General features: G+C 42.6%; 1 protein-coding gene across 10 annotated transcripts in view; it reads right to left on the bottom strand.

The window, feature by feature from the left end:
• Positions 1-24,341, bottom strand: part of CCDC88A (coiled-coil domain containing 88A) — a 349,307-nt gene that overhangs the window by 14,254 nt on the left and 310,712 nt on the right. For 7 of the 10 annotated variants that reach the window (XM_050951995.1, XM_050952002.1, XM_050951994.1 and 4 more), the window contains 5 exons: positions 19,018-19,101; positions 17,855-18,058; positions 17,463-17,534; positions 16,230-16,310; positions 8,273-8,541 (listed from right to left, as the gene is read on the bottom strand). In XM_050951995.1, coding sequence (XP_050807952.1) covers positions 8,273-8,541; positions 16,230-16,310; positions 17,463-17,534; positions 17,855-18,058; positions 19,018-19,101 — 710 coding nt within the window. The remainder of the gene's footprint in view (positions 1-8,272; positions 8,542-16,229; positions 16,311-17,462; positions 17,535-17,854; positions 18,059-19,017; positions 19,102-24,341) is intronic. The other 3 variants (XM_050951998.1, XM_050952003.1, XM_050951999.1) reach the window with 3 other exon arrangements.

Here is a 24,341-nt window from a genome sequence, read left to right as displayed (position 1 = left end):
CTGGTCCCAAAAGGTGGCTCTGGACCAGAAAAAAAAATTATATCTGGCTATAACTGCCACCATTCATAATGTCAGGGAAGTTGAAGAATAAACTTTTATTCCAAATATGTCCAATCATTTGGACTCAATGACATCTTCCCATTTCTAGTTTTCTCACTTGCAACAGAGATCACAAGTGAGTACATTATAGGACGCTGGTAAAATATATCAAACCCCTCCTTGAGAATTTGATATGAAGGATTCAGGTTTCCTTGAGACAGAAATACCATAGGCAGGAGTGGTTCGACACCTCTTTACCTAGCTTCAGCAAACCTTCATTGACTGGGAGGGCTATTTGTCCTTTCTCTTGGACTTTCAGGAAGTCCAAAAGTTTAAGTGGTGGCTTCCTGGGCAAAAGTACTAAAAGGATATTGTAGAAACAGATTTTCGATAGCCCAGAGCCCAGTAACATGTTTAAACCATTGCCAGCAGCTGGAGTACCTACTGTTATGCTTATTGCTGAAAGCAGCTAAAAAAGACGGCTACTCACCTTTTTAACTGTTGTTCTTCGAGATGTGTTGCTCATATCCATTCCAATTAGGTGTGCGCGCCCTGTGTGCACGTTCGTCGGAAGATTTTTACCCTAGCAACACTCGGTGGGTCGGCTGGGTCACCCCTTAGAGTGGCGCCGAATATATACCCCTGCCGACCCAACGGCCCTTCAGTTCCTTCTTGCCGGCTTCTCCGACAGAGGGGAAGGAGGGCAGGTTTGGAATGGATATGAGCAACACATCTCGAAGAACAGTTACAAAGGTGAGTAACTGTCTTTTCTTCTTCGAGTGCTTGCTCAGATCGATTCCAATCACGTGATTCCCAAGCCTTACCTAGGCGGTGGGGTTGGAGTGAGATATTGCAGAATGCAAAACTGCTGAGCCAAAGGCTGCGTCATCTCTGGACTGTTGAACCAGAGCATAATGAGAGGCAAAAGTGTGGACCGAGGACCAGGTAGCTGTGCGACATATCTCCTGGATGGGAACATGAGCCAGGAAGGCGGCAGATGAAGCCTGAGCCCTGGTAGAATGTGCAGTGAGGTGGCTCGAGGGGACATGAGCCAAGTCATAACAAGTACGGATGCATGCAGTCACCCAAGATGAGATCCTCTGGGAGGAGACAGGTAGGCCCTTCATTTGGTCTGCCACCGCGAAGAAGAGTTGGGGCGTTTTACGAAAGGGTTTTGCGCACTCGATATAAAATGCGAGTGCTCTATGGACGTCTACGGAATGCAATTGTTACTCCCATCGTGATGAGTGTGGCTTCGGGAAGAAGACCGGAAGGAAGATATCCTGGTTGACACGAAAGGCTGAAACCACTTTAGGAAGGAATGCTGGGTGTGGTCGCAACTGCACCTTGTCCTTGTGAACCATAGTACACGGTGGGTCCACCGTGAGAGCCCAAAGCTCGGAGACTCGTCTGGCTGATGTAATGGCTATGAGGAAAGCTGTCTTCCAGGACAGGTATAGTAGCGAGCAGGTTGCTAATGGCTTGAATGGAGCAGACATGAGTCTGGTTAGAACCAGGTTGAGGTCCCAGGTTGGGGCGGGGCGTCGTACTTGGGGTTATAGGCGCTCCAAGCCCTTGAGGAACCTAGAAACCATAGGGTGCGAGAACACGGAGCTGCCACTCTCCCCTGGGTGGAAGGTAGATATGGCCGTCAAGTGTATCCTCAATGATGATACCACTAGGCCCTGCTGTTTGAGAGAACAGAGGTAGTCCAAGTTAGTGGGGATCGAGACCTCGGTGGGAGTGACATTCTGCTTTTCGCCATAGCAGGAGAAACGCTTCCACTTGGCCAAATATATTGACCGAGTGGAAGGTTTCCCGCTACCCAGGAGTACTTGTTGTACTGAGGCAGAGCAACGTAGCTCTGACTGACACGCAGCGGCCATGCTGTGAGGTGAAGTCTGCCGTGGTCCTGAGTTATGAGGTCTGAGTGAAGAGGCAGGGTAATTGGGCTGTCTATCGAGAGGTCGAGCAACATGGTGTACCAGTGCTGCCTGGGCCACGCTGGAGCGATCATGATCAAGCGAGCTCCGTCCCTGCGGAGCTTTCACAGGGCCCTGTGAGCCAACGGGAACGGAAGAAAGACATAAAGCAGTTGGTTCGTTCACAGCATCAGGAAAGCATCCAAGACTGAGCCCTGGGAGAGGCCCTGGAAGGAGCAGAACATCTGGCATTTCCTATTCTCACGGGAAGCGAAGAGGTCTATGTGGGGAAATCCCCACTTCTGGAAAACAGAATAATGTCCGGACGAATCGACCACTCCTGAGACAGGAAGGATCTGCTGAGTCGATCCGCCAGAGTGTTCCGAATCCCTGGGAGAAAGGACACTACCAGGTCTGTCGAGTGGGCTATACAAAAGTCCCAAAGTTGGATGGCTTCCTGACAAAGGGGGGAGGACCGTGCCCCTCCCTGCTTGTTTACGTAATACATGGCCATTCTGTTGTCTGTGAACACTGAGACACAATGGCCTTGTAAGTGCTGTTGAAACGCCTGGCATGCAAGGCGGACTGCTCTCAGCTCTCGGACATTGATGTGCAAGGCCAGCTCCTGAGAGGACCAAAGGCCTTGAGTGCGAAGATGTCCGAGGTGAGCATCCCAGCCGAGAGATGATGCGTCCATCGTCAGGAACATAGAAGGCTGGGGCGGATGGAACAGCATCCCTGCACACACCAGGGAAGGCGTCAGCCACCAGTCGAGGGAGCCTAGGATGCTCGGGGGAATGGTGACTATCATGTCTATGGCGTCTCTGCCCGGGTGGTATACCGAGTTGAGCCAAGATTGGAGGGGACGGTCACGAACGTGTTTGGTCACGAACATGCAGGCAGCCATGTGACCCAGGAGACCGAGACAAGTGCGAGCCGAAGTAGTTGGGAAGTTCTGTAGGCTTTGGATAATTGATACCATTGCCTGAAACCGAGTCGGTGGTAAGCAGGCTCTGGTGAGATTGGAGTCCAGGATGGCCCCAATGAAGTCTATCCTCTGTGTGGGAACCAGAGTGGATTTCTCTGTATTGATCATCAGGCCTAGACGTATGAATAGGTCCTTGACGACGCCTACATGATGGGTGACTTGTGTCTTGGAGGTCCCTCAAATGAGCCAATCGTCCAGATACGAAAAGACGTGTATCCGGCGGCGGAGGAGGGAGGCAGCGACTACAGCCATGCACTTTGTGAATACCCTCGGTGCTGCAGAGAGGCCAAACAGTAGGACAGTAAACTGGAAATGCTGACGGTTGGCTACAAACTGGAGGTACCGCCTGCGTGGAAGATAAATGGCGATGTGAAAATACGCGTCCTTTATATCGAGGGCGGCATACCAGTCTCCGGGATCCAAGGATGGGATGATGGTCCCTAGGGATACCATGCGGAACTTGAACTTTATCATGAATTTGTTGAGTTCTCGCAGGTCTAGGATAGGTCTGAGATCTCCCTTCGCCTTGGGGCTTAGGAAATAGCAGGAGTAGAGTCCCTTCCCCCTTTCGTCTTCTGGTACTTCCTCTATGGCTCCCATAGCAAGGAGCATCCGCACCTCTTGTAAGAGGAATTGCTCGTGAGAGGGGTCCCTGAAGAGGGACAAGGGTTCGGGGTGGAGGGGGGGGCGAAATAAACTGGAGGTGGTACACAAGTTCCACCGTGCGTAGGACCCAATGATCTGAAGTTAGCTGGGACCACGCAGGGAGGAAAAAGGAGAGGCGGTTGGAAAAAGGAGGGAAAGGATCCTGGAAAGTAACTGGTACGCCGTCCTTGGGCGCACCTTCAAAAGTTTGGCTTTGGCCCCGCAGGCGGTTTGGAGGGACCCTGATTCTGGCCCCCTTGGGGTCCAGACCGCCATCTACGATTGCCTCGGCCGTGCCCTCTGCCGAAGACCTGTCTTGGTCTAGGTGGGGGATAAGGGCGGTGAGGCTGGGGACGGAAGGACCTGCGCTGAGTCACCGGGGTGTGCATCCCGAGAGAGTGCATGATGACGCTGTTGTCCTTAAGGCTCTGCAGCCTGGAGTCAGTCTTTTCAGAGAATAGGTCTTGATCGTCAAAGGGCAGGTCCTGTATGGTGGTTTGTTACTCAGGTGGAAGGCCTGACACCTTAAGCCATGATATTCGTCTCATGGCGACCCCTGAAGTCAGGGTCCTGGCTGCGGAGTCAGCTGCGTCCAGGGAGGCCTGGAGAGAAGTTCTCGCCACCTTCTTCCCTTCCTCCAAAAGGGCAGCAAACTCTGGGCGGGAGTCCTGGGGAATGAACTCTTCGAATTTCTCAACTGCCGTCCCGGTGTTATAATTGTACTGGCTGAGCAGGGCTTGCTGGTTTGCCACCCTGAGTTGGAGGCCCCCAGTAGAGTATACCTTGCGGCCCAATAAGTCCATGCGCCTAGCCTCCTTTGGTTTTGGAGCAGGAGCTTGCTGGCCATGGCGTTCTCTTTCATTGACTGATTGCACGACAAGGGAGGAGGGAGGTGGGTGCACATACAGGTACTCATACCCCTTGGAGGGTACCATATACTTCTGCTCAACTCCTTTGGCCGTGGGCGTAATAGATGCTGGAGACTGCCAGATGGTATCGGAGTTTGCTTGTATCGTACGGATAAACGGCAAGGCCACTCTTGTGGGGGTGTCAGCTGACAGGATATCCACCACCGGGTCCTCTATTTCCGGGACCTCCTCCACCTGAAGATTCATATTCAGGGTCACCTGCCTCAGGAGGTCCTGATGTGCCTGCAGGTCAATTGGAGGAGGGCCCGAGGAGGATGTCCCCGCCACCGCTTCATCTGGAGAGGAGGAAGAGGAAAGGCCAGAGACAAGAGGGTCCTGCGTGGGCTCCTGTTATTGAGTAACATCAGGCTCAGGTGGAACTTGAGACACTGCCGGCTGAATGAGAGCCTCCTCTGTATCGGGGGGAGGGAGGCAGCTGATCATTGCCTCCGGCACCTGGTGTTCCGATGGCACAGAGTGGGATGACACTGGAGGCGCATCTTGGGCTTGATGGTATGCCCAAGGTGTCCAGAATGACCACTGATGGGGTCCCTGTTCCTGGGCGACACGGCCGGGCACATCTGACTCACGGTCCTGTGCATAGGAAGCACTGTCCGCGTGAGATGACATAGATGTGTGACAAGATGGCCAAGGCTGAAAAACCCTGGAAAGGGTCTCCATCTCTAAACGACCTCTCCCTGTGTGGCACCGGAGAGCGGTACCGGTTGCCATACCGGTACCAGGAATGAGACCGGGACCTGCGACTGGAGCGGTGCCGAGAGGTCGACCGGGACCTGGAGGCTTGACGTCTGGAGCGGTTGCGAGAGGCACGGTGCCAGGAATGATACCAGGAGCTGGATCGGTGCCGAGAGTATCAGGCCAGCGAACAGAACGCTGAGCGGTGCCGCGACTGCGTCCAGTACTGACAAGGAGAGCGGTGCCGGGAGTGCAAGCGGCGTCGGGACTGGGATCGGCGACGGGACCGAGAGCGCTGGTAGGACCATGATCGTGATCAGTGCCTCTCGACGGTGCTGACAGAGGGTGGTCTCAGGAGGGCAGGCTTGCCTATTGATTGAATGACCCGCACTGGCGGTGCCAGGGGTTGATGCAGTGCAGACTTCATCAGCACGATCAGCTCCCTCGCCGTAAAAAAGGTCTCCGGCGTGGAGGGAATTGTGAGCTCAACCACGGCGTGCGCCGGGGAGCTTTCAGGCACTGGACTCGACGACCCTTGAGGGACCGGAATCAACAGTGCCGAAGCTGTCGGTGCCACGGCAGGTGTCGGTGCCGGGCGCTCTGGCTTAGGCGGGTGCTCCAACTGTGGTGCAGGTGGCACGGAAGCTGCAGGAGTCTTATGCTTCTTAACCCAAGGAGAGAGGGAATGGTGCCGAGCAGACGACGGTGCCAGCGACGGTCGGTGCCGAGGGGCCTTATCGGTACCGGCTCGATCCGGTGCCGAAGAGACGCTTCTGCCTGATGCAGACTGTCCAGTGCTCGATGCCGAGGGCGGAGGAGTAAGAGCTGCCTCCATCAGGAGCTGTTTCAGATGGAAGTCTCGCTCCTTCTTCGTCCTGGGCTTAAAGGCCTTACAGATCTGGCACTTATCCACGAGGTGGGATTCCCCAAGGCACTTAAGGCAAGAGTCGTGGGGATCTCCCATTGGCATCGGCCTGTGGCAGGTCAAGCATAGTTTGAAGCCCGGTGAACTGGGCATGGGCCCCGGTACTGGGTGCGGGGAAGGGGCTAATCCCCGAACCCTTCTCAACTTTATACACTAACTATAACAAAGAATGAATAAAACTAACTATAACTATAGAATTTATAACTATATACACGAGAATTAATAAAAGAACTATGAGTAGCTAGGGAGGTGGAGATCAGCTAAGCCGCGCTCCACTGTTCCAACGACCGACACGAGTGGTAAGAAGGAACTGAAGGGCCGTTGGGTCGGCAGGGGTATATATTCGGCACCATGGCAGCGCCACTCTAAGGGCCGACCCAGCCGACCCACCGAGTGTTGCTAGGGTAAAAATCTTCCGAAGAACGTGCACGCGGTGCGTGCACACCTAACTGGAATCGATATGAGCATGCACGCGAAGAAGAAGGAGGCCTTTCTGACACCTCAGCACAGCTAACAGATCAGGAGGGGAGGGTGAAGTGAGTGACTTCAAGAAGAAAACATGACCCTCTGTCCTCCTGACATGAGCTGTATTTCCACAGCATGTGGTTTTGCAAGATGGAAAGTCTGGCAATAGTTAACTATTGCTATACAGCTGGTTAACTGGTGGAAAGTTCCTCTACCCGACTGATGGAAAATTGCCCACCTGACAGGCTGGAAATCTCCACCCTTAATTTAACTTCTCAGCAATTTTGTTAATGAACAAGCTATGGAATACTAACAAGTTGGATATAAAATCAGAAAGAAATCTGAACTCAGTGGACACTTGAACATTTGGACACCTCTCAAGTTTCCTTGCAGCCGTCCACTGGACACTTGCAGTTATGCACTTGAGACCTCCCCAAGACCCCAAGACCTTGGGGTGTTTTACTAATCTGTTGTGGACATGTGTAAGTGCTTGAAACTAAGTAAAGTATAGCTTTAAATGAAAGCACTCGTATTGTCCTATTTGTACCAACCATCTATCGGTCTCATGGCTGTATCTCCCTTGATTTATTTCCTGACACCATCTTGCACAGAGTAAAGTTACCTAGAACTTTGGACTGAAAGAACCCTGGGAAACAATATCAGGAGTTACAGACATTCATCCCACCCAAACTAGACAGATCCTAGCATCAACTGGAGATGTTGAAATAGGCAAGACGGCCTCCTCAGATGATGAGTTAGAGGAGGGAAACCTCTGAAGACAATCCTACCACTTTCTCCACCTTCATGAGGAGGGCTGTGACAGCAGTTCTCATTGAAGACAATTAAGAGGCAGTAAGAGGAAAGAAAACCACTCTGGGACAAATGGCTGCCCACCCAGCAACTACTGATGAGTATGCCCAGCTGCAGCACTTAGGACAGGAGCCCTCAACTTTTCTTTCCTAATGTGGTCATCAGGGAAGCAGCAACCATTTTAGAAATTGTTACGCTCTGTATTTCTTTCTTTTAAAATTACACCAGGAGTGGATCGATCTCCTTTTACTGGGGATGCACAGTCAGAGTTAAATACACTCCCTGCCATCTGACCAGCTCTACTAATCCCAGGTGGGCAGCAGCTGTTTTTCCCCACTGCACACTGAACCAGAATGCCACTTTGCTCCTACTTAGCATACCATCTCATATTACATTTTGTAGCCATCACCCTCCTTTTTCTATATTTCTTAACAAAAATTAAATTTTGGATCTGAAAATGAAAGGCTTTTCTATAGGAACCTTTAGTTTGCAACAAGTTGTATTGTGAATCTACCCCACATTAGCTTGCCACTGACTAACTGTCTGTATCAAACTCCTGACACTCATTATTAGTTCATTAATGCACTTCAATATAGTCCTGATTCAAAAAAGACTATATCAAAGTGTATAAACAAACTATTAATGCATGTCAGCAGGGTTCACATGGTTAGACACAGGCTAGTACAGGATATAGTCACACACGCAGCTGGCCACGAACTAATTGTTTGTGTAGACAAACTACTATTTGACAGTGTCTCTTTAAAAGAATTTAAGGGAGTCCTGCAATGGCACACACTATAAATACCATATTAAATCTGTGCATAAATATAGGGTATTGTATAGCCCTAAAATTAAAATTTTTTTTTCAACTAACCTCTGTAGAAGTAACCTTGTTGCTTTCTTCTAAAAACTGCTGCAGAGTAACAACCTCACTTCCAGGAGAACCAGTTTTGATCTTCTGCTTTCCTTGATTATCCACTGTTTCAGGCATTTTTTCCTGGATCATGGGACTCAACTTGGTGTGACTTTTCAAATACTGGATGGGACTGCTGCTGCTGCTAGACCAAGCCTCATGTTCATGAAGCAGACTAAATTCTCCACTGCTGTGACTTTGTGGCCTACTTTGGTTGTTAATTCCACCTGCTTTTGGGGTAAACAACATTCAATGTTCTATAATAATAATTACATGAAAATAATTTTTGAACAGCACATTCTGAACAATATCTGGAGGATTATTAGATGTCATTTAATCAGGGCTGGATCTAGGCACCAGCAAACCAAGCACATGCTTTGGGCAACACAATTTTTTTTTTGCACTTCAGCAGTTGTGCTCTCGGAGGTTTTTTTTTTTTTTTTTTTCGCTTGGGGCAGCCAAAAGCCAAGAGCTGGCTCTGCATTTAATAATGCCTGTTTATATAATTTTTGTAAAATGTTGAAGACTCTAATTGTCCTGTATTACTCAGATCAAATATCCTATTCTGAAATCATGTTATAAATTCCACTTCATTCCCTTGGCTTATCTGTTACAACTTTTCAACCTGATTTTTTCAGCTTTTCAATGAAAAAAAAAAAGCACCCTTCACTTGAAATTTAATTCTAAGAGGTTAAATGTATACAGAAGACTTTATGATTCAGTTCATGTTCAGCAACTCTGTAAAGCAGATATTGTCATCTGCTACTCATGTGATATCTTACATAAATGACACAGAAAAGGTAGACCATGAATGATATCATAGAATCATAGGACTGGAAGGGACCTTGAGAGGTCATCAAGTCTAGTCCTCTGCACTCATGGCAGAACTAAGTATTATGTAGACTACCCCTGACAGGTGTTTGTCTAACCTGCTCTTAAAAATCTCCAATGATGGAGATTCCATAGCCTCTCCTGGCAATTTATTCTAGTGCTTAACCACCCTGATAGTTAGGAATTTTTTCCTAATGTCCAACCAAACCACCTTTGCTGCAATTTCAGCCCACTGCATCTTGTTCTAACCTGAGAGGTTACGGAGAAAATTGTTTCTCCTTCCTCCTTGTAACAACCTTTTATGTACTTGGAAACTTCTATCACATCCCCTTTCAGTCTTCTCTTCTCAAGACTAAACAAACCCAGATTTTTCAATCTTCCCTCACAGGTCATCTTTTAATCATCCTTGTTGCTCTTCTCTGAACTATCTCCAATTTGTCCACATCTTCCCTGAAATGTGGTACCCAGAACTGGACACAATATTCCAGCTGAGGCCTAATCAGCACGGAGTAGAGCGGAAGAATTACTTCTCATGTCTTGATTACAACACTGCAGTTAACCCCAGAATGATGTTTGCTTTTTTTTTCAATGTTGACTCATATTTAACTTGTGATCCACTATGACCCCCAGATCCCTTTCTGCAGGACTCCTTCCTAGGTAGTCATTTCCCATTTTATATGTGTGCAACTGATTGTTCCTTCCTAAGTGGAGTACTTTGCATTTGTCCTTATTGAATTTCATCCTGTTTTCGTCAGTCCATTTCTCTGGTTTGCCCACATCATTCTGAATTTTAATCTTGTCCTCCAAAACATTTGTGATCCCTCACAGCCTGGTATTGTCCATAAACTTGAAGAAAATGACTGCCACTTCTTCAAGAGAATTTTCTAGAAAGGCTCCTCTAGAAAGGTTTTCCTTATATTGTCAATGGTAGTTTATTACAATTGTGACCTGAAGGAGGAACACAGCAGTAAGTGCAAATCAAATTGCTGCTATAACAATTTTATTTGATTTTCAATCTTTTTTATAGGATCAGAGTAAAAGATACTGGTGAATAGTAAACTGCTCTCTACCCTTTTTGTTATTTCTGAATAATATAATTATATTTGAAGAAAGGAAAATTGTCTACAGTAGAAACTGTTGATGCACTATATACAATCTGGGGCACAAGTTACCTCAGGGAATCTGTCACAGTAGAGAGGAACAAAATGAACAAGGCAAAAAACCGCTGTTCTAGTACTTAATTCTAAATTACCAACAAACAGGTATTATCAAGAAAGTACAATAATTCCTAACTTAAAGTTGTCCCAGTTAAGGTTGTTTCGTTGTTATGTTGCTAATCAGTTAGAGAACATGCTCGTTCAAAGTTGTGTGGTGCTCCCTTATAATGTTGTTTGGCAGCAGCCTGCTTTGTTCACTGCTTGCAGAAAGAGCAGCCTGGTGGAGCTAGCTGGTGGGGGCAGTCCCCCTATCAGCTCCCTGCTCCCCTAAGTTCCCTGTGCGGCAGCTGCCCAGTAGGCTAGCAATTGCCAGGAAGTTTAGCTGTCCTTCCCCCCACTGCCACATGCTGCTACTGTCCTCTGCCTTGGAGCTGCTCTTGGGAGCCTCCTGCTTCCTGTGCAGAGGAGGGAGGAAGAAAGGTGCCAATGACAGGGTGTCCACCTCCCACCACCCCTGTACCTTATCTCCACAGAGCTGGGTAGGGACATGATAGGGCTCAGGACAGAGGGAGTTTGCTGGCAGCAACTGAGGTCTCAACTTGCTGATCTACTTGAAAAGACAGTGTATTTAGAGTGGGGTCAGCATATTTAAAGGGGCAATGTGCATCTCTCTCACACATGGTGTGTGTCTCTGTCTCTCTCTGCCATGCTGTCTCCCTTCCTTCCATTCTTGCTGACTTGTAGAGTGTGAGGCTACATCAACAACAATATGCTAACCCTTGAGGACTCAGCCAAGTGCTAATTCATCAGCTAGCAGTAAGGTATTTCCTGCGAAATTTCCCACCCTCTGACTTCACCACCTCAATCAAGCTGCACAATCATCATTGCTTGTACAGTATTAAATTGTTTGTTTAAAACGTATACAATGTGTGTGTGTATGTGTGTGTGTGTGTGTATATATATATATAGTCTTCTGTCCGGCGAAAAAAATTCCCTGGAACCTAACCCCCACATTTACATTAATTCTTATGGGGAAATTGGATTAACTAAATATCGTTTCGCTTAAAGAAGCATTTTTCAGGAACATAACTACAACGTTAAGCAAGGAGTTACTGTATTAGTCAAATACATTCTATGAAATCTTATGAATGGATGCTACTCTAACATGTTCAGCATTCTTCAGCCAACCATAAATATAAAATCTTGTGGAATGCCCATCACATACAGGATTAAAATGGTTTAAAAAAATCTATATTAATACATGAAATATAGGGAATACTGCTAATAGTGTGATAACATCATCTAGTTTTAAAAGGCAAAATTTAAAAGATTATAAAGGTGACTGCATTTTATTATATACACGTCTATATACCTTATATTATTTTGGTTAGTTTATATTGTAAATTTTTACAGATTTTATTTCAGAGATAAGATGCCAGAAACACACAGATACGATACAAAAAATTAAGGGGTATTATTTCCCTGTTTAAAAATGTAATTGAATTGAAATGTATTTTGTGGCTAATTTTTTTTTTTTTTTTAGAATATTTCTTTTTCTATAGTTAAGTTCAAAGGAGATAGCAAAGAGTTACAAAGGGATCTCATAATACTGAGTGACTGGGCAACAAAATGGTAGATCAAATTCAATGTTGATAAATGCAAACTAATGCACATTGGACAACATAAAAATCCTGACTATACATGTTTTTAATGAACTAAATACTAATGGGAATTGTGTGATCATGGGAGACTTTAACTTCCCAGATATAGACTGGAGGACAAGTGCTAATAATAATAATAGGGCTCAGATTTTCCTAGAGGCAATAGCTGATGGATTCCTTCACCAAGTGGTTGCTGAACCAACAAGAGGGGAAGCCATTTTAGATTTGGTTTTGGTGAGTAGTAAGGACCTCATAGAAGAAATGGTTGTAGGGGACAACCTTTGTTCGTGCGATCATGACCTAATTCAGTTTAAACTAAATGGAAGGATAAACAAAAATAGATCAGTGACTAGGGTTTTTGATTTCAAAAGGGCTAACTTAAAAAAATTAAGGAAATTAGTTAGGAGTGGATTGGACTGAAGAACTTGTGAATCTAAAGGTGGAGGAGGCCTGGAATTTTTTCAAGTCAAGGTTGCAGAAACAATCAGAAGCCTGCATCCCAAGAAAGGGGAAAAAATTCATAGGCAGGAGTTGTAGATCAAGCTGGATGAGCAAGCATTTCAGAGAGGTGATTAAGAAAAAGCAGAAAGTCTACAAGGAATGGAAGATAGGAGTGATCAGCAAGGAAAGCTACCTTATTGAGGTCAGATCATGTAGGGATAAAGTGAGGAAGGCCAAAAGCCATGTAGAGTTGAACCATGCAAAGGGAATTAAAACCAGTAGTAAAAGGCTCTATAGCCATATAAATAAGAAGAAAACAAAGAAAGAAGAAGTGGGACCGCTAAACACTGAGGATGGAGTGGAGGTTAAGGATAATCTAGACATGGCCCAATATCTAAACAAATACTTTGCCTCAGTCTTTAATGAGGCTAATGAGGAGCTTAGGGAAAATGGTTAGAATGACAAATGGGAATGAAGATATGGAGGTAGATATTGCCACATCCGAGGTAGAAGCCAAACTCGAACAGCTTAATGGGACTAAATTGGGGGACCCAGATAATCTTCATCCAAGAATGTTAAAGGAACTGGCACATGAAATTGCAAGCCCATTAGCAAGAATTTTTAATGAATCTGTACACTCAGGGGTTGTACTGTATGACTGGAGAATTGCTAACATAGTTCCTATCTTTAAGAAATGAAAAAACGTGACCCGGGCAACTACAGGCCTGTTAGTTTGACATCTGTGGTATGCAAGGTCTTGGAAAAAATTTTGAAGGAGAATGTAGCTAAGGACATTGAGGTCAGTGGTAATTGGGACAAAATACAACATGGTTTTACAAAAGGTAGATTGTGCCAAACCAACCTGATCTCCTCCTTTGAGAAGGTAACAGATTATTTAGACAAAGGAAATGCAGTGGATCTAATCTACCTTGATTTCAGAAAGGCATTTGATACAGTTCCTCAAAGTGAATTATTAGTTAAATTGGAAAAGATGGGGATCAATATGAAAATTGAAAGGTGGATAAGGAACTGGTTAAAGGGGAGACTACAATGGGTTGTACTGAAAGGTAAACTGTCAGGCTGGAAGAAGGTTCCTAGTGGATTTCGTCAGGGATCGGTTTTGGACCAATCTTATTTAATCTTTTTATTACTGCCCTTGGCACAAAAAGTGGGAATATGCTAATAAATTTTGCAGATGACACAAAGCTGGGAGGTATTGCCAATACAGAGAAGGACCGGATCTCATACAGGAAGATCTGGATGACCTTGTAAACTGGAGTAATAGTAATACGATGAAATTTTATAGTGAAAAGTGCAAGGTCATGCATTTAGAGATTAATAACAAGAATTATTGTTATAAGCTGGGGGCATGCAGCTGGAAGTAACGGAGGAGGAGAAGGACCTTGGAGTACTGGTTGATCACAGGATGACTATGAGCAGCCAACGTGATATAGAAGTGAAAAAAGCTAATGTGGTCTTGGGATGCATCAGGCGAGGTATTTCCAGCAAAGATAAGAAGGTGTTAGTACCGTTATACAAGGCACTTGTGAGACCTCATCTGGAATACTGTGTGCAGTTCTGGTCTCTCATGTTTAAGAAGGATGAATTCAAACTGGAAGAGGTACAGAGAAGGGCTACTAGGATGAACCAAGGAATGAAAAATCTGTTTTATGAAAGGAGACTCAAAGAGCTTGGCTTGTTTAGCCTAACCAAAAGAAGGCTGAGGGGAGATATGATTGCTCTTTATAAATATATCAGAGGGATAAATACCAGGGAGGGAGAGGAATTATTTAAATTCAGTACTAATGTGGACACAAGAACAAATGGATATAAACTGGCCATCAGGAAGTTTAGCCTTGAAATTAGATGAAGGTTTCTAACCAGTGGAGTGAAGTTCTGGAACAGCCTTCCAAAGGGAGCAGTGGGGGCAAAAGACATATCTGGCTTCAAGACTAAGCTTGATAAGTTTATGGAGAGGATGGTATAATGGGATAGCCTAATTTTGGCAATTAATCGGTCTTTGACTATTAATAGTAAATATGCCCAATGGCGTGTGATGGGATGTTAGATGGGGTGGGATCTGAGTTACTAAAGAGAATTATTTCCTGGGTGTCTGGCTGGTGAGTCTTGCCCACATGCTCAGGGTTTAGCTGATCACCATATTTGGGGTTGGGAAGGAATTTTCCTCCAGGGAAGATTCCTCTGCAGTGTGGGGCACGGGTCACTTGCTGGAAGATTCTCTGCACCCTGAAGTCTTTAAACCATGATTTGAGGACTTCAATGGCTCAGATATAGGTTAGAGGTTTGCTACAGGAGTGAGTGGGTGAGATTCTGTGGCCTGCGTTGTGCAGGAAGTCAGACTAGATGATCATAATGGTCCCTTCTGACCTTAAAGTCTATGATTCTATTATATAAATGATTGGGTATAAATCAGCTGTTATCATTAAAGAAAGAGATCTTGGAGCCATTATGGACAGTTCTCTGAAAACATCCACTCAACGTACAGTGGTAATCAATAAAACCTAACAGAATGTTGGGAATCATTAGGAAATTAATAGATAATAAAAGATAGAAAATATTATATTGCCTCTATATAAATCCATGGTATGCCCACATCTTGAATACTACATGCAGATCTGGTCACTCTGTCTCAAACAAGATATATTGGAATTGGAAAAGATACAGAAAAGGGCAATAAAAATGATTTAGGGGTATGGAGCAGCTTCCATATGAGGAGAGATTAATAAGACTGGGACTTTTCAGCTTGGAAAAGAGATGACAAAGGAGGGATATGATGAAGTTCTATAAAATCATGACTGGTGTGGAGAAAGTAAATAAGGAAGTGTTATTTATTCCTTCTCATAACGCAAGAACTAGGTGTCACCAAATGAAATGAATAGGCATCAGATTTAAAACAAACAAAAGGAAGTATTTCTTCACACAACACACAACCTGTAGAACTCTTTGGCAGAGAACGTTGTGAAGGCCAAGACAGTAACAGGATTCAAAAAAGAACTAGATAAATTCATGCAGGATAGGTCCACAAATGGCTATTAGCCGGATAGGCAGGGATGGTGTCCCTAGCCTCTGTCTGCCAGAAGCTGGGAATGGGCAACAGGGGATGGATCACTTGATTATTACCTGTTTTGTTCATTCCCTCTGAAGCACCTGGCGTTGGCCACTGTTGGATGACAGGATACTGGGCTAGATGGACCACTGATCTGACCCAGTACGGCAGTTCTTATGTATGTTCTATCTTAGATTTATTTTAAAATAGTTTCAATTTCATATATTGTAATTGCTCCTATTTTAATATTTACTAAAAGCATTTGAAGGTCTATTTTATTAATATTCTTCCCTAATTTGGAAAATGAAGGGCATAAAGCAGTGGTGGGCAACCTGTGGGCTGCACGCAGCCTATCAGGGTATTCCAGTGGCAGGCTGACAGACAATTTGTTTACATTTGCATGGCTTCCCGCAGCTTCTAGTGGCCACGGTTTCCCAGCCAGATGGAGCTGTGGGAAGTGGTGTGGGCCACAGGGATGTGCTGGCTGTCGCTTTCTGCAGCTCCCATTGGCCGGGAACGGCAAACTGCTGCCACTCGGAACTGCAGGTGGCCATGCAAATGTAAACCAACTGTCTGATGGCTTGCCAGCGGATTATCCTGATAGGCTACGTGCCATCCATGGGCCGCAGGTTGCCCACCACTGGCATAAAGTGTTAAAAGAAAAACATGCCATGAATTTTGTATTTTATTTTTTTTACCAGACCATCTTACAAACACAGTCATGGAAAAGAAGCACAGATGGCAATTCACCTGCACCGTACCTTTGACTTCATGAAGTGAAGCGTTGTTATTGCTATTACTAGTGGATGTTCTGCCACTATCAAGGCTGGCTGGTCTGGAAGCTAAATGAAAAGTAAGGAGACAGAATGATAAACAAAATTTTAGCAGATGACACTATGACACTATTTTGATCACAGAATGCTCTGAGGTAGGAATCATGCGCTATTTCACAGGCTGAGTATGCCCACTGTCAACAAAGTGTTGTTTCTTACAGATCAGAAAGCAAAGGGATTACCAGGCAGTCCAAGAGGACACTTTAGTAAAGGATGCTACAGGAACAGTAAGATACAAGGGGAAGAAAAATAGAAAACAGAGTGCATGTTTAGAACTGAAACAGATTTGTTAGTGGGAAACCAGGATTTTATAGAAGAATACACTGGCGTGCAGAAATCTGCTTGTGATTTGGTCACTTACAACAGATTTGACAAGTAACCCTGCACACTGTAGAAATTCCACAAACAGGAAAAGCAAGGACATCTGCATAGTTAATATCCTGTGCTCCTCCCCAATATAAGCAGGGGTGCTAGAACAATTTGTATAATGGGGGTGCTGAGAGCCACTGAACTAAAACTAAACGCTGTATATAGTGGAATCTACTTCAAGTCAGAGGCTGCTGCAGCACCCCTCATATCCCTAGTTCTAGCACCTATTAATACAAGGGAAATAATTGCACTGTTAATCTTTTCCAAAATACTAAATAACAATATTTTATTTCAATTTTGTTTATATTCATTTTAAAATGTTTTAGTAAAGAAAAATAGTTTGTTTTATTTCTTGTAAGTGCTTCTATTTTAGCTTTTTCACTGTGTATTTTTACTTGATGAAAAGACTTATTTTGTACTATGAAATATATAAAACTTTAAAATCAAGAAATGAATCACTGAAATCCAATTTAATGCAAGTCAAAATTTTCCTTCTTTCACAATTTAACCCAATATATATTTGAAAGTGGGCAAAAAGAATTTGTATTCTGTTTAAGTGCATTTCATAGATATCTTCGACTAAATATACAGAACAGTTAGTCGAAGGATTATTCTATAATAAAAGAAAAAGTATTAGGTTTGAAGAAATGGCACCATATAGTCAAGTCGTACGCAAATTATAGAAAACATGCTCACTTTCAATGCTGTAATTCACTGCGTGGGCAAGCATCATTAGCATTCACATCATATATTCTTAATTTATTATTCAATTAAAGTTCACATTAAAGTTACCATGAACTCTTGATCCTGTACTAGAATCATCACTAATGCCTTGTGGACTTACATCTTCAAAGGATGTAGTATCTATACATAAAGACATAAAACAATATGTAAATTAAATTTCACAGCAAAAATGTAATTTAAACATTTGTCATCCGTAAAATGCAATGAAATAATTATTTGAAATACAATCCATCTTTGCTTATGTAGCCTTTCTGTAGGAAAAATCTCTAAGGTATTTTACAATTAAAGCTATTAAACCCAATCAATTACTTCTTAGTGCTGTAATTCAATTATTCAGGTTGTTTGCTACAGAAGAATATGAAATATGAAGGCGTAAAAACAGATTTATATAAAACTGTTACCAATATAATCACGACAGAGCAAAAAGCTTCTACCTATACCTTTATTATTTAGCAATTGCTTGGATCTGAAGACTGAAGAAGAGTTGACAGTTGCAAAGTTGATAGCTGTAGTAGAGAAGGCCATAGCTCCCAATTCTTTTTTCCTTTTACCCGTAGATACATCATCAGGGCCCTCCAGATGCTCAGAACTACCTGTCCATTGTCCTCCTCCTAGGACCATGGACTGCACCAGGTCATTCATGGCTGGGATGAAAATGAAAGCAAACGAATCAGCACGGTTCAATTTATTTTTTTAATTCCTATTTTGTATTGTAAAAAGTTTGACATTTTTCTAAGCATCAATGCATACTGAATATTGAAAGCTACAAACACAAGATCATCCATGTTATGACATGCAATCAGCTCAATGAATGAAAAGTATTACAGGCCATACTTTCAGTTCAGATATGATTTTTAATAAATGTTATTAGATACTAGTGCCATGCCTGTGCTGCAATGATATGCAATATATATGTTAGAAGCTTTGATATGCTGTTTTGCAAAGACAAATGGAATGAATAAGGGTAAGATGGGTAGAGGTGCTAACTCAACATGAACTTTGGCAATGGTTGGGGTCCTTGTTCAGTGCAGGTTACTGCGGGAATACTGTATTTTGCATTATAGTAGTTAAAAGGATCTGAAAGAGATGGCATCCTATGATACACTTTTTTGCTTTATAACACTATAGAAGTATCCACCCCCTTTTCAAAAAACAGAACATTTTAGTAAAGAAGAAATGACACACATTTGAAAAGAGTAACGGACCACTTTATATCCTTGCACTATTTTCTCTATAGATTCTTTAAACCAAAAATGTAAGATGATTGTTGTTTATAAAAATGCTTACTAAAAGTGGAATTAAAAACTATTCAAATGTCTGGAGTGTACTGTAAATTTATATACACATGCATGCACAATGTGTATATATAATATATATGTATACAAATATATAAAATGTAATCACAATAAATTGCACATGTATATATACATATATTATTCAGTGCCAAGATTTTAAAAAAATTCTTCCAGCTTCTTGTATTATAGCAGGACTTGCATATTGCAAAATAGTAAAAAACAGCACAGTCCAGGGGAAAGGTTAGTGAAAAATTAGTAATGGAAGCCAGTGTAGCCATTTAAAAGAAGCTGAACTGTCAAAGTCTTACACATGGAGCGACGGTAGATGGCCTTCATTTTGTCTTTTTCCTTCGGTCTGTTCCTCAAAAAGGGCAGTCTTTTCAATGCAATCACTTTTATGTCATACCATGAGGAAAAACGGAAACAGGGAAATGAAAGAAAAAAGGGAGAAGAACAGATGGAAGTTAATGTTGAAACTAAGGATAGAAATGAATGTTTGAGTTTATGCTATGCTAAAAACTATTATTCTCATGCTGCTGAGTGATAATGAAATATGAAAACTACGCTATGAAACCTTCAATATACTCAGAAAAGCACCGGAGACAATGGTGTGAAACGTAATATATTTTGAAAGTTCAGAATTGCCAAATTCTTGAAAAAACAAAAGTAACTTCTTTGCACAGATTTATATAAACAGATAGAGTTTTTCTAAGAAAGTGGAAAATAGATTTATTCAAAAGACTTAAAATTTGATTACTTTGTGACTTTAATAAAACATCCACTTTTCCTCTTTAAAAAAAAGTTTGAATCTTAATTATTTGCTATAATTTGTCTTTTCTAATTTGCTTTTCTCTTGTACTTTTCACTCATGATTTACATTTTTAAAAGTTGTGATTTATTATGTATTCTGCATATTAATAATTAAATAACTCTCTCTTTCACTCTTTGTTTCTGTACATTTTCTTTCTATGGACCATCTGTTCAAGGGACTATGTGAACGGAGTGCAGAAAATTGAAATAATGAAGTACAAGTTTGTTATAAAGCTGCAGTGGTTGCTCAGATTTCCTGGTTGGCATGGTACCCTGCCAAATTGCTACTGGAAAAAAGTAACAAACAGAAGATTACCACCTCCTCTTGACTACCCCAAAAAAGCAAACAAAAAAACAAACAAAAATGGGGGTGTGGTTATGACACTTTGTGGAGTCAGAAAAGTTAAAATAATACATGTAACATCTGCAAAAAGAACATTAAAATTATATTAATTATTACAATTAGAAAAAAGTCACACGTTACTCTTTGAGTGCAGTGCAGCAGCAACTTGTTAATTGGACATCTGTGTCTACATGTGGCATAATATAAATGTGTCAGCAGACTGCCAAGCATACAGGAGCCACATGCAAACAATGGAGATGCAAGGGCTTCATCTTTGGGAGAAAGGTGCTCAGAAATCACAGATTTCTTACAAATGCCCAGGCCGCTGCTTCATTTGCATGCTACCCGACATCACAATCTATAGGTTTTACACATGCCTTGTCATTTGCTTCAATTTGTTGAACCAATGGCATGTTACGTAGCAATTTAATATGCATACACATAGATTTTTCCATATTTTTAGACACTTCTGCACCTTCTGTATTTCTCTGCACAAAAGGGGAAATATACCCTATACTTTGTTATATTTCTTTTTAGTTTGGTTCAACGAAAAAAGTCAACATGTCCAATTTCTAGTATCGCCATTATGCAGTATTTCTAATACCGCTCTATTATAAGAACCATTTCATGTTAGAATTAATACAGCCATGCAAAATCATCATGAAATGGTACCAGACCAAAAAAATGCTACTTAGCCATAATTATGGTGTAAAAATAAAAATAATTACTAGCCTGTCAAAAAAAAATTCACTGGCCCCAAGTGAACAGGCAAATAGAATATTGCACAGCTGGATTAACAATGTTACAAAGAGTATAACTTCAGCTACTTAAATGGACATTGATAAGTAAATTTTTATCTAATAAAAATTCCTTTTATTACCTTTTGTAAATAAAGGCCAGATTGTTTTTGGCCTCGCACAAGAGTGCAAGTTGGGAGAAAATGTAAGGATCCCCTTGCACTCATGTACAACAGCCAACCATAATACTGTGGAGGACTGCAAGCGCTAGTGGTATCCTTTCCAAAAGGAGGAGTACCTGACTGAAAGTGGGTTATCACACTGCTTCCTCTTCACCCTTTGCACTCAGCACAGGGGGGACGTGTACAGTGCACTACTTTGAAATGTGGTGGAGCTCCTGCTGCAGCATGCACGCCCCAGGAGACCTAGGAGGATGTATGTTTGATTCAGCTAGACTGCCTCAGAGAGTCCTGCTGCAACATGGCTCCATCAATTTACCACTAAAATGTTACAGTAAAAACAAAAGCTATATATTCTACAACTTCCATCACTGATTAAAACTGGTATAGTCTTGTATGCTTTAACCCACTGTTTCTCAATGACTAGTTCATGGACCGGCGCTGGTCCCTGAGATCTCCCTGACACAATTTAGGAAGGCAGCAAGCTGGTCCCTGCTATCAAAAAGGTTGAGAAACACTGCAAAATGATGAACATACAGAGAATATTAACAGTTCTAAAGTACTCATAGACTCATAGACTCTAGGACTGGAAGGGACCTCGAGAGGTCATCGAGTCCAGTCCCCTGCCCTCATGGCAGGACCAAATACTGTCTAGACTATCCCTGATAGACATTTATCTAACCTACTCTTAAATATCTCCAGAGATGGAGATTCCACAACTTCCCTAGGCAATCTATTCCAGTGTTTAGCTACCCTGACAGTTAGGAACTTTTTCCTAATGTCCAACCTAAATCTCCCTTGCTGCAGTTTAAGCCCATTGCTTCTTGTTCTATCATTGGAGGCTAAGGTGAACAAGTTTTCTCCCTCCTCCTGATGACACCCTTTTAGATACCTGAAAACTGCTATCATGTCCCCTCTCAGTCTTCTCTTTTCCAAACTAAACAAACCCAATTCCTTCAGCCTTCCTTCACAGGTCATGTTCTCAAGACCTTTAATCATTCTTGTTGCTCTTCTCTGGACCCTCTCCAATTTCTCCACATCTTTCTTGAAATGTGGTGCCCAGAACTGGACACAATACTCCAGTTGAGGCCTAACCAGCGCAGAGTAAAGCGGAAGAATGACTTCTCGTGTCTTGTTTACAACACACCTGTTAATGCATCCCAGAATCATGTTTGCTTTTTTTGCAACAGTATCACACTGTTGACTCATATTAAGCTTGTGGTCCACTATGACCCCTAGATCTCTTTCTGCCATACTCCTTCCTAGACAGTCTCTTCCCATTCTGTATGTGTGAAACTGATTGTTCCTTCCTAAGTGGAGCACTTTGCATTTATCTTTATTGAACTTCATCCTGTTTACTTCAGACCATTTCTCCAACTTGTCCAGATCATTTTGAATTTTGACCCTGTCCTCCAAAGCAGTTGCAATCCCTCCCAGTTTGGTATCGTCCGCAAACTTAATAAGTGTACTTTCTATGCCAACATCTAAATCGTTGATGAAGATATTGAACGGAACCAGTCCCAAAACAGAACCCTGTGGAACCCCACTTGTTATACCTTTCCAGCAGGATTGGGAGCCATTAACAACTACTCTCTGAGTACGGTTATCCAGCCAGTTATGCACCCACCTTATAGTAGCCCCATCTAAATTGTACTTTCCTAGCTTATCTATAAGAATATCATGAGAGACTGTATCAAATGCCTTACTAAAGTCTAGGTATATCACATCCACCGCTTCTCCCTTATCCACAAGGCTCGTTATCCTATCAAAGAACGCTATCAGATTAGTTTGACACGATTTTGACACAATGGTATCTAGATCAGAGAGAAGCTGCTAATCCCTAATATAAGTCAACTGTTCATGTCTTTGGGTGGGGAAGAGTAGGGAGACACAAAGGGAACACACACCAGTCAATACACGTGTTTCTCATATAGGAGACAAGTACACTTAATGCATGTTAACCTTTAGCTTGCTGATCGCATAGATATATTGGTAGGTACTCAAACATAAAATAAGCTTTTCTGACCTTCTTTCAGCTCAATAAACACAGCTACTTTCAATAATCAGAAGGGAATGAGCTGAAAGCAATGTGAAAATGGAAACTGATTGGCCACAGTAAGTTGAGTGATCATTAAAGTCTTCATAAAGAAGACATGTTGTCTACCCAGCTCTGTAAAAGGATACAGTTTTATTTCACTGTATGCCAAAAGAATGCACGCACTGGTATGAAGCTTATTTGTAATAAAAGCAAGAAATAAAGTATAAATAACTATTTTCAGCATTAGTGACAGTAAAGTGAGGAACACACTGTGACAATAAGTACCCCTTGCATTCACATCATACACACTACTGTAATAATCTTTGAACGAAATATGCTTTGTGAAGTATCATTTGAAATCTAGTAACTCACTGATCATTGATATTCTTGTGTGATGTATGTACAGGGTGGGTATTAAGAGTGATTAATATATGCTGAAATTATGACTAAAGTGTGTATAAACCAGGTATGTCATGAAGAGTTGGTAAACAGGACTGCACCTGGGAGTTACTTTCAAAGTACTTTGAAAGACAATGAGAATGTATTTACATTAGAGAGACAAGATGGGAAACATTAATCTTTTACTGGACCGACTTCTGTTGCTGAGAGATATATAACATATGTTGGTCCAATAAAAGATATTATTGTATCCACCTTGTGTCTCTCATATCCTGAGACTGACAGGGTTACAACACCACGGCACACAATGTATTTACATATCATGTAAACAGATTCATCTAGCTAACAAGGGGTGGTAGCAAATCTCACATTAACAAGTGGAGCAGAAGACAGCATGGTATCTACACCATGCTGTTGGGAGAGAGAGAAGCTTGGTCTGGGTTTTACTTTTCAAAGAATACATGGCAAAGGTTTACAGGTCTATAAGATAGAGCAGGTGAATCTCAAGTGATAAGCAACTGAATCAACTGATTGTATAAAATATTACTGTACTGTATTAGAAAAGTGTATAGAGCAGTGACACTCAGACTGAGGCTTGGCAGCCACAGGTGGATCTTTAATGTGTCTCCTTGCGGCTCTTTGCAGCGCATATTAAAACATGGTGTGATTTAATTATTAACCAGTCTAAGTTATTAACCAGTCAGGATGCTTCTACTATGTTATTAACCAATTGTAGAATACTTGGTCAGTTGTTTTGCTGTGAATTATATATATACACACAGACAGACACACAGAGTAAAAGAAACAATGAATTTATACTACTGTGGCTCTTTTGGGTAACGTTGATTGCTAATTTGGCTCCTAAACCACTGAGGTCTGAGTATCCCCAGTACAGAGTGAGGTCTTTTCTAAAAGCCTATGGCACAGTGGTGATGGATATCATTGTGAATTGTATGCATTATCACTATATAAGGAATTATGGATACTCATTGATATTGGGCTGTACAGTCTCTCCAGACAGGAGGGAATGCCACAGCTATCTACTTGTTTCCTATATAAATTAAGCGGGGTGGAATCAGAAACAATGGAAACCCAATTTACTTAGAAATCATACAGGGGGATGAAA

The sequence above is a fragment of the Gopherus flavomarginatus genome, chromosome 4, assembly GCF_025201925.1.
Source record: "Gopherus flavomarginatus isolate rGopFla2 chromosome 4, rGopFla2.mat.asm, whole genome shotgun sequence".
NCBI lineage: Eukaryota > Metazoa > Chordata > Testudines > Testudinidae > Gopherus > Gopherus flavomarginatus.
The sequence above is the reverse complement of the archived record's forward strand: the minus strand, read 5'-3'. Positions and strand labels throughout refer to the sequence as shown.